This window comes from Salvelinus namaycush, chromosome 11 (genome assembly GCF_016432855.1).
Source record: "Salvelinus namaycush isolate Seneca chromosome 11, SaNama_1.0, whole genome shotgun sequence".
Taxonomy (NCBI): Eukaryota; Metazoa; Chordata; class Actinopteri; order Salmoniformes; family Salmonidae; genus Salvelinus; species Salvelinus namaycush.
Genome location: NC_052317.1, coordinates 8,568,571 through 8,586,729, shown reverse-complemented (window position 1 = coordinate 8,586,729; position 18,159 = coordinate 8,568,571). Strand labels below are relative to the sequence as shown.

General features: G+C 40.8%; 1 protein-coding gene across 1 annotated transcript; it reads right to left on the bottom strand.

The window, feature by feature from the left end:
• Nucleotides 1–2,723: 2,723 nt before the first annotated feature.
• Nucleotides 2,724–14,700, bottom strand: LOC120055484 (agouti-signaling protein-like). The gene is made up of 3 exons (XM_039003347.1): nucleotides 14,592–14,700; nucleotides 3,955–4,031; nucleotides 2,724–2,891 (listed from the first exon to the last, which is right to left on the bottom strand). Exons 1-3 carry the CDS (start codon nucleotides 14,698–14,700, stop codon nucleotides 2,724–2,726), a joined length of 354 nt encoding a protein of 117 aa, XP_038859275.1.
• Between the last annotated feature and the right edge of the window lie 3,459 nt (nucleotides 14,701–18,159).

Sequence of the window (18,159 nt, the reverse complement as noted above, 5' to 3'; positions counted from 1 at the left end):
CAATCAGAGACAACGATAGACAGCTGTCCCTGATTGAGAACCATACCCGTCCAAAACATAGAAATACAAAAACATAGAAAACAGAACATAGAATGCCCATCCAAATCACACCCTGACCAAACCAAATAGAGACATAAAAAGCCTCACTAAGGTCAGGGCATGACACAGAGAGGCTAGCTGCTATGCCAAACAACTCCTCAGATCTCGACAGATAGTAGTGGTCCCAGCAACTGATGCCAACCATGTCGCGGGATCCAAACTCAAAAAGTAGCTAGTAGCCAAATGTTTTCAATAGACATTCAAAACATTCCAAAACAACTAACTTTCCAAAACAACAAACCGAGCTCTGTCTCGTTCCGCGTATAAGTACTGTAAGATGTGGTAATGATATAGCAAGCCAAAATAAGTTCAGGAGTAAAAATGTGCTTAAGTTGTAAGTTGTATGTTGTAAGGACTCATCTCTGTACCCCACACATACAATTATCTGTAAGGTCTCTCAGTCGGGCAATGAATTTCAAACACAAAATTCAACCACAAAGACCAGAGAGGTTTTCCATTGCCTCGCAAAGAAGGGCACCTATTGGTAGATTGTAAAAATAAAAAAGTATTCCTTTGAGTACATAGTTGTAATGAAGTTATTAATTACAACTTGGATGGTGTATCAATACACCCAGTCACTACAAAGACACAGGCATCCTTCTAAACTCAGAGGAAGGAAACCACTCATGGGGTTCACCATGAGGCCAATGGTGACTTTAAAACAGTTACAGAGTTTAATGCAAGAAATGTGGTGATTCTAACATGTATTGACTCAGGGGTGTGAATACTTAAGTGCAATAGTATCCCCCCCCCTTGCAAGTCTAGATGCAAATGCAAACAACCTGAAGTGTGGTTTTCATATAAGCCCGTGGGCTTCCAACCACACCTGCAGTTTTTTCCGTTTGATTTAGTTTTTATCTGTATTGTTGTCTATCCCTTGTTTTCTTTGGTGCAAATAAAAACTAAAAAACGAAGTGTTCCTCAAGTGTGTGACACTTAATAGGCATGCCATTAAAGAAAGAGTGATTTTAGTTATTACATTATTGCAGTTTTCTTAACCACTTTATAATTAACGCATAATGTCATAATAATTGTATTATTACGTTATGTGCAGAAACTTCATCACGTAATACTTTCAGCACACTTATTTAACTATAGGCAATGTATTACATTATTAGCAACTATTACATTATTGGCAGTTACTACATTATCAGTTGCTACAGGGTGCCCTCCACCAACTGCTGTTGTCAGCTCTCGCCATATGTTATGGATGTGAGTCAGATCTGGTGTCTTCCCTGGCCACTCCAGAACAGTCCGGCATTTCTTCCCAAACCATTCCAGGGTTCTGTTGAGGTGTGTTCGGGGTTGTTATGTTCACTCGGAACACATTTCTGTGGGTTGTTATCCTTCATTACTACTCATTGTCTGCATTCTGAACTGTTATTTTCCTCACTACCTCTTATCCACCTTAATCCACCGGGGAGTTTGCTAGTCATTTAAAAATGTATGTGACCACAGCGGCAAAAGCTATTATTGAGCAGAGAGCAATATTTTTTGCCAGCAGGGATAACTGGTGAGAATAGCAATACGAAGAGGATGAGTGAGGCTAACAAATATTCAAGAGAAAAAATATGGAGAGGATGTTTGTCACAAGTTTATGTTTTCTTTTTTTGTGGTTAGCATTGGATCAACATGACCCAGAATCTAGCAGAGGTGCACAGTTATACAAAAGCAGAATTAATATAGTTATGTAGGAAAGGACATGAAACATATACTGTTTCACGCCCACAATGAATTCGTACAACGTCTAGACACACGCATGGAAATGATTGTGGGCCTTACAATATGTAATCTGTCATTCATGAGGTCTAAATTAATTTTGCATGAATATCTGTGAAGTAAGTCACTCTGTGTGATCTCTTCCAGTCTCTATGAGAGAGATACACTGAGTGTACAAAACATTAGGAACACCTTCCTAATATTGAGTTGCACCCCTTTTGACCTCAGAACAGCCTCAATTCTTCGGGGCGTGGACTCTACAAGGTGTAGCAAGCGTTCCACAGGGATGCTGGCCCATGTTGACTCTAATGCTTCCCACAGTTGTGTCCAGTTGGCTGGATGTCCTTTGCGTGGTGGACCATTCTTGATACACACAGGAAACTATTGAAAGTTAAAAAACCCAGCAGCGTTGCAGTTCTTGACACACTCAAACCGGTGCGCCTGGCAACTACTATCATACCCCGTTCAAAGGCACAAATCTTTTGTCTTGACCATTCACCCTCCGAATGGTACACATACACAATCCATGTCTCAATTGTCTCAAGGCTTAAAAATCCATCTTTAACCCGTCTCCTCCACTTCATCTACACTGATTGAAATGGATTTAACAAATTACATCAACAATGGATCCTATCTTTCACCTGAATTTACCTTTCCAGTCTATGTCATGGAAAGAGCAGGAGCAGGTGTTCCTAATGTTTGTACACTCAGTGTATGTGTTTGTGTGAGTGTGTGTAGTATGTGTGTTTGCCTGTAGGGGGTCTTCTTGGGGACAGTTCAGTGGTAGTTGTGTGTGTGTGTGTGTGTGTGTGTGTGTATGTGGTGAATGGTTGTGTGTGTGTGTGTGTGTGCGTGCGTGTGCGTGTATATATATGTGGTGAATGGGTGTCTGTGTGTGTGTGTGTCTAGGTCTTCTTGGGACAGTGCAGGCCCAGTCTCAAGCAGTGGCAGACGGTGTTGAAGAGGCGACAGCGGCAAGAGGCGCAGGGGTCACAGCAGGAGGTATGATAGAGACAGCTCTCCATCAGGCGACCACACCGCCGGGCAGGAGCTGCAGGCTCAGGCTTGTGTTTCTGAAACATCACCCACAGGGGGAAATACGTTTGAACACCCCATATCAGTAATTGAGGCATTATTACTGGGGGACCTGTATTGTGAGACTTTTATTTTTGATAGCGAATGCTCTGGCTCTAGTATAAAGAACAGGGTTTGCTGGGAGTTGTTCAGTTTAGAGTTCGTGCCAGGTGTTTCGCTCTTTCATTTTATTTGTCCCCATGAGTGTAATATTGAAGTCACCGTGTCCATGGATCTATTCTTTAGTCTGCCTTACATTTGGTGCCAGCAGTGGGATTTGAGGCCACGCCTCTTGTGCCTCGCTCTCTGCTCATATGATTTGACCTTTTATTTTATTTGTCCCCTGAAAGATGTTACAACACACTGATTAAACCTTGAGTCTAAGTTGCAGTGTCGATGGATCCATATTTTTTACCGTCAGCCTTACAATACTGTAATTTACACAACTATAGTTACAGCTAAATCACTATTACGATTTCAGCTGTCACAGTAGCCTCTCGTCTGACTCTCATAAGGAAAAACTCCCATAGATGATTGCGAAGTTAGTTAATGACTAAGGGAAGTAATTCATGTTTATATCCAGACAATTAATTTCTTCCTACAGTAATTATTCTACTTAAAAAGTTCCGGTCCTTGACAGTTACCAGAGACTTATCTAGAGAAATTTACAGTAGTGAGTGCATACATTTTCATACTGGTCCCCCATGGGAATCAAACCCCCAACCCTGGCATTGCAGGTGCCATGCTATACCAACTGAGCCACACAGTTTGTCCTCTCAACCTCTTTAACCATGATTTAGTACATTGTTCCTGCTATAGTTTTAAAGGGGGTAGAGATTTAGGGTCGGCAGGTAGCCTAGTGGTTAGAGCGTTGGGACAGGAACCGAAAGGTTGCTAGATCAAATCCTTGAGCTGACAAGGTAAGAATATGTTGTTCTGCCCCTGAACAAGGCAGTTAACCCACTGCTCCTAGGCCGTCATTGTAAACAAGAATTTGTTCTTAACTGACTTGCCTCGTTAAACAAAGGTTACATTTAAAAAAATACAATATGTACAACTTACTGCAACACAGTGTTGTCCCTGATGGGGTGAAATCTTTCTCCTGGCAAACAGTCTCCTGGGTTTCCCTTGGCTCCAAACTATAGTTGGAAATATGAAACAAGGATGCATTAGACCAGGTGATTTTGGACATTTGAAAAGGTCCTGAGAACGTCTGTGCAAGTTGTTCAGTAGAACTGCCCATTAATAAAAGTGTGTAACGTTTCCTGGTGTTTTTTCCTTACACATCAAAAAATAATTGTCTGGTGTGCAGAAATGCCCAGCTGATTTCTGGTCCCAGTCCGACCCTGCATGAATCCATATTATGAAGTATATTTGTAATTCAGGTGAACTATCCCTTTAAGAATGCAACCTTTTACTCTAAATGTCTTAATGCCAAAATAGTTCCGTCATAAAGAGGTCATCTGATGCAGTACATACACAGCATCAGGTGGTGGAGGCTGGAGGAAAAAGTTTCACTTCTCAGTCCAACCTTGGGATGAATGGTACTTGTTATTTATGACTGCTAGAATGTTGTATGTAGACGATCACAATTTGCTATGCTTTATGATACGAGACAGTACAGCGCTATCATACATCATTGCATCTTAATATTTCCTCCTATCATGAGCCAAAAATCCCAAAGCACAAAGAGAACTAAATGGCCATCTGGATGTTATTGTTAATGACAAATTAATCAAATAATTATGTGCACATATCTTGCCAAAGTAAACCAACCCTGATTCATAAACTCAATGGAGACTTTGTCCCCAGAAGGCTTCCAAACCATCGACTGTTTTTAGAGATTTCATCTCTTTTAAACAAACTCAGATGCAATAACTCATATGCTGATGGCTTAAAGGCCCCCACCAGAGGGCAATGCGGCCCCTATTTCAACGTAATTCCTGTTCTATAGCAGAAATTGTCCTTCAGGTTCCACCTCCGAAGAAGAACGCACGCTGCTTATACAGTGAGCACCATAATTCATTGGACAGTGCCCATTATTTTGGTTCTGTACTCTAGCACTTTTAGTTTGAAAGGATACAATGACAATGAGGGTGAAGTGCAGACCGTTCGCTTTAATTTGAGGGTATTTTCATACATATCGGATGAACCGTTTAGAAATTATAGAAGCTTTTGTACATAGTCCTCCTCCCATTTTCGAGCATCAAAAAACATTGGACAGTTTGACATAATGTAGAATAAAGTAATCATTGTTAAAATATTTGGTCACATATCCCTTGCATGCAATGACTGCTTGAAGTCTGCGATGCATCGACATCACCAGACGCTGGGTATCTTCCCGGGTGATGCTCTACCAGGCCTGTACTGCAGCCATCTTCAGTTCCTGCTTGTTTCGGGGACTTATTCCCCTCAGTCTCTTCTTCAGCATGTAAAATGCATGTTCAATTTGATTCAGATCTGGTGATTGACTCGGCCAGTCAAGGATTTTCCACTTTTTGGCCATCATGATGATGGTGCCGACCAATGAGTTTTGAGGCATTTGGTTTTATCTGAGCAGATAAAATATTTCTGTAGACTTCAGAATTCATTGTTCTACTTCTGTCTGCAGTCACATCATCGATGAAGACAAGTGAGCCTGTTCCACTGGCAGCCATTACTGGCCCAAGCCATAACACCCCCTCCACCATGTTTCACGGATGAGGTGGTATGCTTTGGATCATGGGCATGTCTTTTTTCTCTCCACACTTTCCTCTTTCCATCACTCGGGTACATGTTAATCTTTGTCTCATCTGTCCACAATACTTTTTTCCAGAAGTCTTGGGGCTCTTTTAGGTGCTTTTTAGCAAACTGTAAAAAGCTGACAGTGCACTTCACCCTCATTGTCATTGTATCCTTTCAAACTCAAAGTGTTAGAGTACAGAACCAAAATAACAAAAAAATGGTCACTGTCCAATGAATTATGGTGCTCACTGTACATATTCACGAATTGGGGGTGGGAATGTTGTGGAGTGTAGAAATAACAACAAGTAGGCCACTGACAGCTGTCAGTGTAGCTAGCTAGCATGCTAACCTTATCTAGCCAACTAATGTTATCTGTTGTTGCTACACCTTATTCAAAAGATTAGCCAGCAAGCCTATGGCTGGTTCTGCAGCTGGATTTCTCATAAGCATGTAGGGAAAACTTCGCCACAGATGGATAGGGGAAACCAGTATCATTGACTTTGCCAACTATTGTTATCTTCAAAGTTTTGTCATCTTCCATAAATTGCAGCTGCGAATCCGCCATAGAAATAGAAAGAATAAGATGAAGCTCCGGTAATATGGATAGCATGGTTCTCACAGCTAGGGGAAGTGGAATGATAGGCTACAATGACTTTGCTCATGATGCAAGCCACAAAGGGTGTTGTTACAAAGTATTTGTAACAACACCCTGAACCCATTTCACACGAAACACCAAAACTTGATGTAACAACAGCACAAAATAGATAAAAAAGTTTGTGGAATCTCCTTTTACGGGGGCAACGGACATGAACAACAACAACGGACATGGACAACAAAAATGGACATGGACAACAACAACGGACATGAAACAGAACAGGAACAGTGTCTGGACAGGGGCAAAATAATGACATCAACGCTGACACAGGGATCAAACTGAGGTGCAGACAGTGTTCAAAAAGTAATGGAGTTCAATATTGCGCAGCTGCGTGTAATGATGATGACAGATGTGTGTAATGAAGGACAGCCTGGCGCCCTCGAGCGCCAGAGAGGGGGAGCAGGCGCGACAGTACCCCCCCCTCTAGGGGCGCCACCCGCCGTCCCACCTGGGCGAGCCGGATGGGCCGGCCGAGGCATGGCCGCTGGACAATCTGGCTGAGGCGTAGAAGCCAGACGAGCCGGCAGAGGCGTGGGAGCCTGACAATCCCGCTGAGGCGTGGGAGCCAGACGAACCGGCTGAGGCGTGGGAGCCTGATGGGCCGCCTGAAGCATGACATGGGGTGGGCGCCTGCCGAGCCAACCGAGGCAAGAAGACCTCTCGAACCAGCTAAGGCGTGGAAGCCTGACAAGCTAGCTGAGGCACCTCCCTGATGCTTCCTTTAGTGGTGTCAGCATTCTGTAAGGACAGACGCTAGAGATGAGAAGAAAGTACAGGGAGTGAACATTTAATAAATAACGGACAGGGGAAAAATGCTGACATAGGGAACAAACAGATATAGAGGGGGTAAATCAACAAAGTAATGGAGTCCAGGTGAGTGCAATATTGAGCAGCTGCTCGTAATGATGGTGACAGGTGTGCGTAATGAAGGGCAAATCTATTATATTGCTCAGCTCAGTCCCGACTCGTGAAATTTGCAGGTGTTTCTGATTAATTAACAATGCCATGCTGGTGGATGGTACCATTCAAAACAAAACCCAGCCCTGAAACGCAACGTAGGCTAAGAAGAATTTACACTAATTTTCACGAAGCGGGCAGTTCGGTTTGTCACTTCAAGACCAAATATACCATACTTTGACTAAAACGATGACTTATTGCCTTACATCGTTGTGCAACATCATGGGTAAGCTCTGGCCACCGTCTTTCAGCTAGACAAGTGGATTTTTACTGGTGTGGGCGTTTAAAGTCTCGGAAATAAAGAGGTATGAATGAATCTGGTGTTTTCGTTAAGAGCTCAGGCTCGCAATTCCTTCTATCCACTGACATGATGTCACCTTCTCTCATGAGACACTGTGGACTGTGGTCTTCAATTACTTACTTTCCTTGTTTCCCTTCCTTGAACATCACTGACCTTTAAAAGTTTGGGCTGTCTCGGCGGAGTTCCAAGATGGCGGGTACGCCCGAATGGTTGTTGGACTTGAAGATGGAATCAAGGGAACCCATTGAGGTCGGTAAGAAGGCAGGCAGGGAAAAAAAGAAGAGAGTGGAACATATTAAGATTAATATGGAGTGCTGCAGAAGAAAAAGGGAACATGGCTGATCCATATGTGGTGTCAGGTTGGGTGGAGAAGAGGTTGGGGAATGTTGGGTCGGTGAAAGTGACTCGAAGTGGAATCGTGTCGAGTTTTTGCGTTTCTGCCGTCTAAAGGTCGCTCCGCACCCTGGAGTATGGCGCCATTGAAAGGAGTGATAACTGGCGTGGCATTAAGTGTTGAGGAGGGTCAACTGAAATTGAAGATTCCAGGTGTCTGTGACGCCTGGCGTTTGGTGCGATGCAGACCCAGTGGAGAGTGTGGTGAAACAGAGAAGAAACTCTCTGTATTACTGAGTTTGGATGCAGAGTTTTTACTAGATAAACTCAAGTTAGGATGTGTCAGTTATCCCGTGAAAGCTTTTGTCCCGAACCCATTACGGTGTTTTATTTATCAAGCTTATGGTCATGTGGCAGCAGTGTGTAAGAGGGAGATTCCTAGATATGAGAAGTGTTTCGGAGGACATGAGACAAGGGAATGTGTAGTATCAGTGGGAAAAGTTGTATGTTTAAACTGTAGGGGTACCCATGGTGCTGCAGATCACAAGTGTCCGGTGAGAGAAAAGCAGGTTGAGGTTGCTAGGTAGAAGATAGTAGTAGAGGAAGATGGGTCCAGCGTGAAGGATCCTGTGACAAGGCCAAGGTCAATAGAGAGTGATGGGAAAAAAACATGCACTTCTGTAAGGTTGTTTTGTTGACATTCATGACCATTGTTGTCAACTGTACCGCAGGAATGGAACGTAATGAGGATAGATGTTGTGGTGGTAGCTGCAGAGAACGATAGCGCCACGTCCTCCCAGGCTGCTGGTCTGGTGCAGGATCAGAAAGGGCCAAAGAAGTGGAATAGTGATGAGGTTTTAATTGTTGTCGGGTTAGTTGGTAGGGCAATTTTATCACAAAGTGTAATGAATTCAAACTACAAAATAGTAGGCTGACACACAGCCAATGCAGAAGGTGGCGGCATGCACCTATGACATTTGTTTGCAGACCGACATAATACCAAAGAAGAAGAAGACCACCTTTACAAGCCATATTGAACTTGAAATGTAAATGTGATATTGAACGTTAAAAGCAGTATTGTATTTTGTCCAGTCCTTGAAGTTGTTTGTGGTCACAAAGGAAAATGGGAGCAATTTAGAAGTAGGCTATGTATGGGACATGAATGACAATAATTTGATTTTCATTACAGTTTTAGTAATAAAGGTAGGCTATACAAAAGGTATCCCATTCAGTGGCGGATGGTGGGAGGAGCTATAGGAGGACGGAATCATTGTAATGGCTGGAATGGAATCAATAGAACGGAGTCAAATATGTGGTTTCCATATGTTTGATCTGTTTGATACCATTTCATTTCTTTCATTCCAGCTATTACAATGAGCGCGTCCTCCTATAGCTCCTCCCACCAGCCTCTACTGATTCCATTCCATATGTTATGCACAGCCATTACAATTTTATTAGTCTACATGGTGGGAACTGCATGCATGGTCGGGTGTATTTTATAATGATGATAAGTGGATTGTAAAAATCGCATTTCTATTTAATAGTGCTGAGCATTAACTGCAATTTCGGCGACTAATTGAACGATGTGGGTTCAATTATTCTATTTCCTTAGGTTTTTTTCTGTGAGCTGAGGTGCGCAGTGGCAGTTTCTCTAGAGATAAGTCCGATCAAGCCCGAACTGTGTGATGTAGTTTCCAACAGGCCAATATTCTGCTTTAAATGTGGTAATTAACTACAATGACCATAATCCCTTGTACGCCTATTTGTCTGGTCTGTGTTTCTTTTATGCCTGCTACATAAAAGAGAGATGAATGTTCAAGAGGAGAATGTGCAAGAGGGACAACGATTCGTGAGCAGTTGGCATGTGAGGTGTCTCTACATGAAAATACATGATCTAAATGTTTGATTGTTGGTATTCAGCAGCCATAAAAGCATGCCTTATTTACTGTGAAGAACTACTAAAATAGTGATTTTGTCAGACAGCACAGGCAGCAGCTCTATAGAGATGAGATGATGACTTGGAATGAAATAATAAAGTCATAAATTAAACAAATGTAATAAACACAACAACTGAAATATTTTATTAAAGTCATGTGAATAAATTATGGTTAATAAATGGTCAATCACTAACATCACAGAACTTGTATTAATTATTTTATTCTGTGTTGTTACAGCATTCAACCCACATAATGCATGGTGCATTTATTGTTTCAAAAAATATTCGATTACTTTGATAATTTATTAATCGAACTGAAATCAAACCAACCTCAAAAAGCACTAATCGCTCATCACTACTATTTAATCTCATCAATATTATTTTCATTTATAGTGTGTGCGACTCTCTTTATTTGTATAGTTTATTCGCTATTAGTCAGCACCTCCGCATAAAATAATTTTTCTGGGTGTACGCCAGCTGATGTTTTTTTTATTCACAATGAAATAATGGATATAATATATATATATATATATACAGTGTCTTCGGAAAGTATTCAGACCCCTAAACTTTTTCCACATTTTGTTACATTACAGCCTTATTCTAAAATATATTAATTTGTTAGTTTTTTCATCAATCTACACACAATACCCCATAACGACAAAGAAAAAACAGTTACGTTACAGCCTTATTCTAAAATTGATTAATTTGTTTGTTTTTTCACCAATCTACACACAATACCCCATAATGACAAAGCAAAAACAGGTTTGTAGTAATCTTAGCAAATGTATTAAAAATACAAATATAAAATATCACATTTACATAAGAATTCAGACCCTTTACTCAGTACTTTGTTGAAGCACCTTTTGGCAGTGATTACAGCAATGAGTCTTCTTGGATATTACGCTACAAGCTTGGCACGCCTGTATTTGGGGAGTTTCTCCCAATCTTCTCTGCAGATCCTCTCAAGCTCTGTCAGGTTGGTTGGGGAGCGTTGCTGTATAGCTATTGTCAGGTCTCTCCAGAGATGTTTGATTGGGTTCAAGTCCGGGCTTTGGCTGGTCCACTCAAGGACATTAAGAGACTTGTCCCGAAGCCACTCCTGCTTTGTCTTGGCTGTGTGTTTATGGTTGTTGTCCTGTTGGAAGGTGAACCTTCGCCCCAGTCTGATGTCCTGAGGGCTCTGGAGCATGTTTTCATCAAGGATCTCTCTGTACTTTGCTCCGTTCATCTTTCCCTCAATCCTTACTTGTCTCCCAGTCCCTGTCGCTGAAAAACATCCCCATAGCATAATGCTGCCACCACCATGCTTCACCGTAGGGATGGTGCCAGGTTTCCTCCAGACATATGCTTGGCATTCATGCCAAAGTGCTCAATCTTGGTTTCATCAGACCAGAGAATCTTGTTTCTCATGGTCTGAGAGTCTTTAGGTGCCTTTTGGCAAACTCCAAGCGGGTTGTCATGTGCCTTTTTTGACAACAAAGTCAAGGCACTGGAGTGTCCATCACAAAGCCTTGCCCTCAATCGTATAGATATTTTGTGGTCAGAACTGAAAAAGCATGTGCGAGCAAGGAGGCATACAAACCGGACTCAGTGTCTGTCCAGCTCTGTCAGGAGGAATGGGCCAAAATTCACTCAACTTTTTGTGGGAAGCTTGTGGAAGGCTACCCGAAACGTTTGACCCAAGTTAAATAATTTAAAGGCAATGCTACCAAATACTGATTGAGTGTATGTAAACTTCTGACCCACTGGGAATGTGATGAAAGACATAAAAGCTGAAATAAAATCATTCTCTCAACTATTATTCTGACATTTCACATTCTTAAATTAAGTGGTGATCCTAACTGACCTAAGACTGGGAATTTTTACTTGAATTAAATGTCAGGAATTGTGAAAAACTGAGTTTAAATGTATTTGGCTAAGGTGTATGTAAACTTCCGACTTCAACTGTATATATAGTAACTGGTTTCAAAATAACTTGACAGATAGAACTCAATGTGTATCTAAAATCAGGTTTCCTGGATATTACGAAAGGTGTCCCGCAGGGGTTGATTCTGGGTCCTGTAGTTTTTACTGTTTACATTAACAATATCGACTTGTCTGTAAAAAATTGTAACCTGCACTTGTATGCCGATGATACTGTTGTTTGTGCTACTGCCCCCACGGTTGACCAGGCTCTATCTGAACTACAGTCTGCCTTCATCGTATTACAGAAAAACTTTCTTGACCTGAAATTAGTATTGAATGCAGCTAAAAGTATGATGATTTAAGCATATGCACATTGGATGGTGTCCATATTGATCGTGTCCCTGCTTACAAATATACTACATGACCAAAAGTTTGTGAACACCTGCTCGTCGAAATTCTCATTCCAAAATCATGAGAATTAATATGGAGTTGGTCCCCCCTTTGCTGCTATAACAGCCTCCACTCTTCTGGGAAGGCTTTCCACTAGATGTTGGAACATTGCTGCGGGAACTTTCTTCCATTCAGCCACAAGCATTTATGAGGTCGGGCACTGATGTTGGCCAATTAGGCCTGGCTCGCAGTTGGCATTCCAATTTATCCCAAAGGTGTTTGATGGGGTTGAGGTCAGGGGTCTGTGCATGCCGGTCAAGTTCTTCCACACCAATCTCGACAAAATATTTCTGTATCGACCTCGCTTTGTGCATGGAGGCATTGTCATGCTGAAACAGGAAAGGGCCTTCCTCTTCCCCAAACTGTTGGCACAAAGTTGGAAGCACAGAATTGTCTAGAATGCCATTGTATGCTGTCACTGGAACTAAGGAACCTAGCCTGAACCATGAAAAACAGCCCCAGACCATTATTCCTCCTCCACCAAACTAAGCAACTCCAGTGTATATTTGGCCTTGTGTCTTAGGTTATTGTCCTGCTGACAGGTGAATTCATCTCCCAGTGTCTGGTGGAAAGCAGACTGAACAAGGTTTTCCTCCAGGATTTTGCCTGTGCTCCATTTTTGTTTATTTTTTATCCTGAAAAACTCCTCAGTCCTTAACAATTACATGCATACACATAACATGATTCAGCCACCACTATGCTTGAAAATATGCAGAGTGGTACTCAGTAATGTGTTGTATTGGATTTGCCCCAAATATAACACTTTGTATTCAGGACAAAAGGTTAATTGCTTTACCAAATTCTTTGCGGCATTGCTTTAGTGCCTTGTTGCAAACAGGATGCATGTTGTTTTTTTCACTCTGTCAATTATGTTAGTATTGTGGAGTAACTACAATGTTGTTGATTCATCCTCAGTTTTATCCTATCACAGCCATTAAACTCAGTAACTGTTTTTACCATTGGCCTCATGGTGAAATCCCTGAGCGGTTTCCTTCCTCACTCCGGCAAGTGAGTTAGGAAGGACGCCTGTATCTTTGTAGTGACTGGGTGTATTGACTACACCATCCAAAGTGTAATTTATAACTTCACCATGCTCAAAGGGATATTCAATGTCTGATTTTTTTTTTTTACAATCTACCAATAGGTTCCCTTCTTTGCAAGGCATTGGAACACCTCTCCGGTCTTTGTGTTTGAAATTGACTGCTTACATACTCATAAAAAAATTATGTTAAACGATATTATTGCACACAGTGAGTCCATGCAACTTATTATGTGACTTGTTAGGCACGTTTTTACTTCTGAACTTATTCAGGCTTGAATAAGGGGTTGAATACTTATTGACTCAAGGCATTTCAAATGAATGAAATGAATTAGTAAAAATGTCTAAAAACATAATTCCACTTTTACATTATGGGGTATTGTGTGTAGGCCAGTGACCAAAAATCCCAATTTAATCAATTTTAAATTAAGGCTGTAACACAAGAAAACGTGGAAAAAGTAACGAGGGCTGAATACTTTCAGAAGGCATCTGTATGGACATCTGGATAGATGAAAAGCTGTTTTAAATAATAATAATAATATTGATGAGTTATTTAAGAAGCTGAGAATATAAAATGGGCTTCTATAGAAATAGGTAATGCCTCCTGCTAAATAGTAGATAGCAGATTATTTAGTCAACATTCCTATCGGTCCTAGACTATGGCAACATCATCTATATGAACACAGCTGCCACTTCATTAAAGTAGTCATACGCAATTTATCATAGTACACTGTGCTTTATTATGGGTGACAATTTTAGTACTCACCACTGCATTCTCTACCAAAAAGTTGGTTGGCCCTCTTTGATGTCACATAGGTTGATACATTGCAATGTTTTTAATTTATAAAACCCTTTTACAAAAATTCCCACTGACAGTACCTAACATCTTTACTAAACTTTAGACATAGGAGTTGCCACACCCGGTTTCAAGGATGGCTAACTCTGGAAATTAATTTGGTCTCTACTGAGTTAGGTAGATCAGCTTAAAGTTTTCTTGAACCTTATTTGTGGAACAATCTTCAAAATGTTCATGAATTTGATGTTTTGGTGCCTCTAGGGCAATTCAGAAGGCTGATTGAGGACCTTATTACTGATGAATGTGTTCGTTTTTTATGACCATGTTGTTCTTTCTGCTAGCATGTTGTATTTATATTGTATGTATTTTCTGTAATTTATGTAATTCAGGGCTCATCTGTAAAAGAGACCTTGTCTCAGTATGACTCCCTGATAAAATAAAGGTTAAATAAAATAAAAATGTGCCCATTTTACGCGCAAACGGTGTGACTACTTGCCCGGAGTAGGCTAGCTAGTCTAGGCACTCAAAGTACATATTTTCACTCAGCAACACGCGCAAGCATCCCAGCTTCATCAAAACAGAAAACAGGCAAAAGTGCCTCACCTGAATCATTTTCATGTCGTTTATGCCCATCCCTCTTCAGCTCTTCAGCGAGAAATAACGTCAAAGACACCGAAAGGAGATAAATCCAGAGAAAATGTTTTCCCAACATCTCCACTTCCAATGCTTGGAATAAGCTGTGAATCCGGGGGTAATAATAATGATAATGATGTTATAGGCTTAGGCAGCTGCACTGTTCAGGCAAGAGCACGCTATTACATTTATTTGACACGTTGGGATAGGCTACTTACAGGTAACTTTTTGTTATCCTCATGGGGTAAATGAATATATTTATTTGACTAAAAATGTCTTTATACTATCAATATCGTAACTCAGAAAGTTCTCGCTCTTGTGGAGGGTTGTTGTAAAATTGGGGTTAAGTGTAGCCAAGTCCTCCACGCCCACAATGTATTTCAGACTTTGAAGTAGACTGTTGACCAACCCAACTTGGGTTTCATTATGTTTTCCATAATTTAACCTAACTATAAGGTCTAGATTCCATCAGATCAAGCGTTAACCGGAGCTGTCAAATCTGTGGGCAGCTGCTTTTGCGATCATTGTTAAGAAGTAGGGCCGGCTCCATGCATAAGCAACACAAACTGGGTCCAAGCATACACGACATAATTATTTTTTCAATCTGGGTCTCAATTTACTGTTGAGAGTTAGAATAGTAGAATACACAAGGTGTAAGTTCTGGCTGTATTACTCGCTGTATCACATCCGGCCGTGATATGGAGTCACATAGGGTGGCGCACAATTGGCGCAGAACAGTTGACCCAACGTTGTCCGGGGTAGGTCGTTATTGTAAATAAGAATGTGTTCTTAACTGACTTGCCTAGTTAAAATAAGGTCAAAATAATAATGTTAAACTTCAAAATGTGGTTGTGCATCAGCAGATTTGCTATTGTTTTATCAGTCACTGACTCAATTAGCCATGTCAGCTAACAATTTTTAGATCAGTAAGTTAGTCAAGCCAGTTATCTAAACGTGTAGTAATCATGGCTGAATACCAACCAGGCACGCAGGGCAGGTGTCCAGGGGCCCTGACCTCCAGGGGGCCCTCAAAAGGCTAGAGCCGGCCATGTCAGGAAGCCACAACCAGGCCACTCCAGTTAGACGTTCAGAATGAGAAAGTGCGGGCTATATAAATAATTACGCTGAAATTAAAAAGTCATTAAACTAAATAATGATCGAGCCTGGTGTAGATTACATCTCACATTCCAGTGTTTGAACTTGTAAACAAGGCTGCATGGGATTTCTGTTAATGAGACTCCATGCAGCTAATGGCAATGTCCACTTCAGGTATGGCCTAATCATTGCCAGGAGCTGCTTGTGGATTTGACAGCTTTAACGCAGTTGGGTCATTCTACGAAAATGATGGCTTTCCAGTTCTCTGCCTTAACCACAAGGAAAAACACTTAAAAATGTCAGATAATGACACAACATGTTTTTGTTTTAATTGAATTATTTTTTTGTTTATAAAAGATATGTAAGACAGTTCAATTGCAAACTGTTTTATATATATATATTGTAGAACACCATGAAAATAGCTTGTATGATTGGGTCAGAAGTCGTGGTTTAGTTATTTTGAGTTTTATATATATATATTTTTCTCCCATTTTAAATGTCATAATACAAAGGAATACATTATAGTTATTTAGTGGATTATTTAACTAAAATAGCAACTAAATATTATAGTAATTTACAGGGATTAGCTGTCCCTCAATTTAATGTCACTGAATTACCCCATTATAAAAACCAACTTCTTACTGGGTCAAAGGTTCATTGGAAGTTTTGAAAAGCACATGGCGAGTCTGCACTCTCTTCAAATGTTAGCAATTTGATGATTAATTTTGTAATTTCATGCAAAGCCTTAATATGTGTCATTGATATTACACAGTTTATTGTAAGGGGAAAAGGACATTTGATTACATGATTAAGTGATTTATTTACAATTTAAGAAGTGTGTTTTGAGCTACTGTGGCTGCCATCTTTCTGCCGATTTGTTACTGGTGTTACAGTAACTGGTGTTACTGTTCCTGCTGGTTTTAATCACAGGAGGTTGGGGAGAACGGGCTCATGGTAATGACTGGAGCGGAATAGATGGAATGGTATCAAATACATCAAATAGTGGTTTCCAGGTGTTTTGATGCCGTTCCATTCGCGAGTCATTCCGGCCGTTATTATGAACTGTTTCCCCCCCCAGCAGCCTCCTATGGTTTTAATATAAGTTGTCTGGGTACTGGTATTACTATCACTGGTGTTATTATAGAAACATGTGTTTTGTTTAAAGAAAATTATTACTAATCAAAACCATTTCTTAATATTATCATGAATTATTCCTTTCTGTCTTTGATTATATATGCCAATGAAATTGTCAAATTACATTCTGGAAAGCCTGAATTCTCATTAAAATATAGGTAACACCAGTGACAAAAAGGCAACACATTTTCTTTATGTAGTAAAAATATAAAAATACATTAAGCTGTCATTTATGTTGATATACATTGTTAAGGGGTTATTAATAACTATCTGGCTAAGTTGTGGTTACAAAAAAAAGAATGTCTTTTTTTTTTTTTTGAATAGCTGGTCAAAAATTCATAGGATGACCCAGTTCCACCTCTGACACCACTACGCTGATGTTGGCTAAAGCGGATCTGATTGAATAGAGCCCTAAGTCAAGCAGTAGCAGCCTTTCCCTGATACTAACAAAGTGCCGCTCAGCAGTTCATTAATTTTTTGTTGTAAAAGCCGATGGGTTCCGGATCAACTTGAGATCTACATCTTGATTGATGATGCGCTGTTGCGCTCAGCTGCACTGCGCTTCCCATATTAATATGGCCCTCTGTGAAGGGCAATCTTGAACTTTGTAATGTTATTTACTGCCACAGCACTGAACCCACGTGCAGGTATGTTCGAACCGATATGGTATTTGGGTCACGGGTTGGTCTGAATGTGACATCAAGGAACAGAATGTTATCGAAATGTATGCTCTCCCCCACGCGAGACTTGGGCTAAGGACATGTGGGGTCAATTGGCACAACGACAGCTGGGAGCCTTCCATCATTCTTGCCAAACACCACCCATTCCTCTTTAGAGGGCTCTAGGCTATCTATAGTACACAACCTGTAGCCTACATTGATTTATTTATTTAAAAGCCCACACCAGTAGAAATCGAATTTTTCGAGCTGAGAGACGATGGCCAGAGCATTTAAGGATTTTAACAATTTAAGTCAATATGTCATCGTTTTAGTCCAAAGTATGATATATTTGGGCTGCCACTTCGTGCAAAACCGTGTGAATGCGGTGTCTTTTCCGATGAAACAGGGCAAATTATTTTCAGCCTGCATTTCTTTTCAAGGCTGGGTTTTATTTGAATGTTACCACCCACCAGCATGGCATTGTTTATTAATCAGAAACGGCTGCAAAGCTATTCCTGTGACCGAGATGATCCAATCAGCCTTGTGTCCACTTGGCCGCATGATGCAAATTAAAATAGGGAGTGCAAATTTATGTACCCTTCCCCACCTCCACTTTTTTTACACGAAAATTATCATAATCCATTGGATAA

Excerpts from the sequence above, each read along its gene's own strand:
- LOC120055484 (XM_039003347.1), bottom strand. The coding sequence starts at position 14,700 with ATGTTGGGAAAACATTTTCTCTGGATTTATCTCCTTTCGGTGTCTTTG. Across the intron at positions 4,032-14,591 it reads ACGACATGAAAATGATTCAG|TTTGGAGCCAAGGGAAACCC; the intron begins GTGAGGCACTTT and ends TTCCAACTATAG. Across the intron at positions 2,892-3,954 it reads AGGGACAACACTGTGTTGCA|AAACACAAGCCTGAGCCTGC; the intron begins GTAAGTTGTACA and ends GTGATGTTTCAG.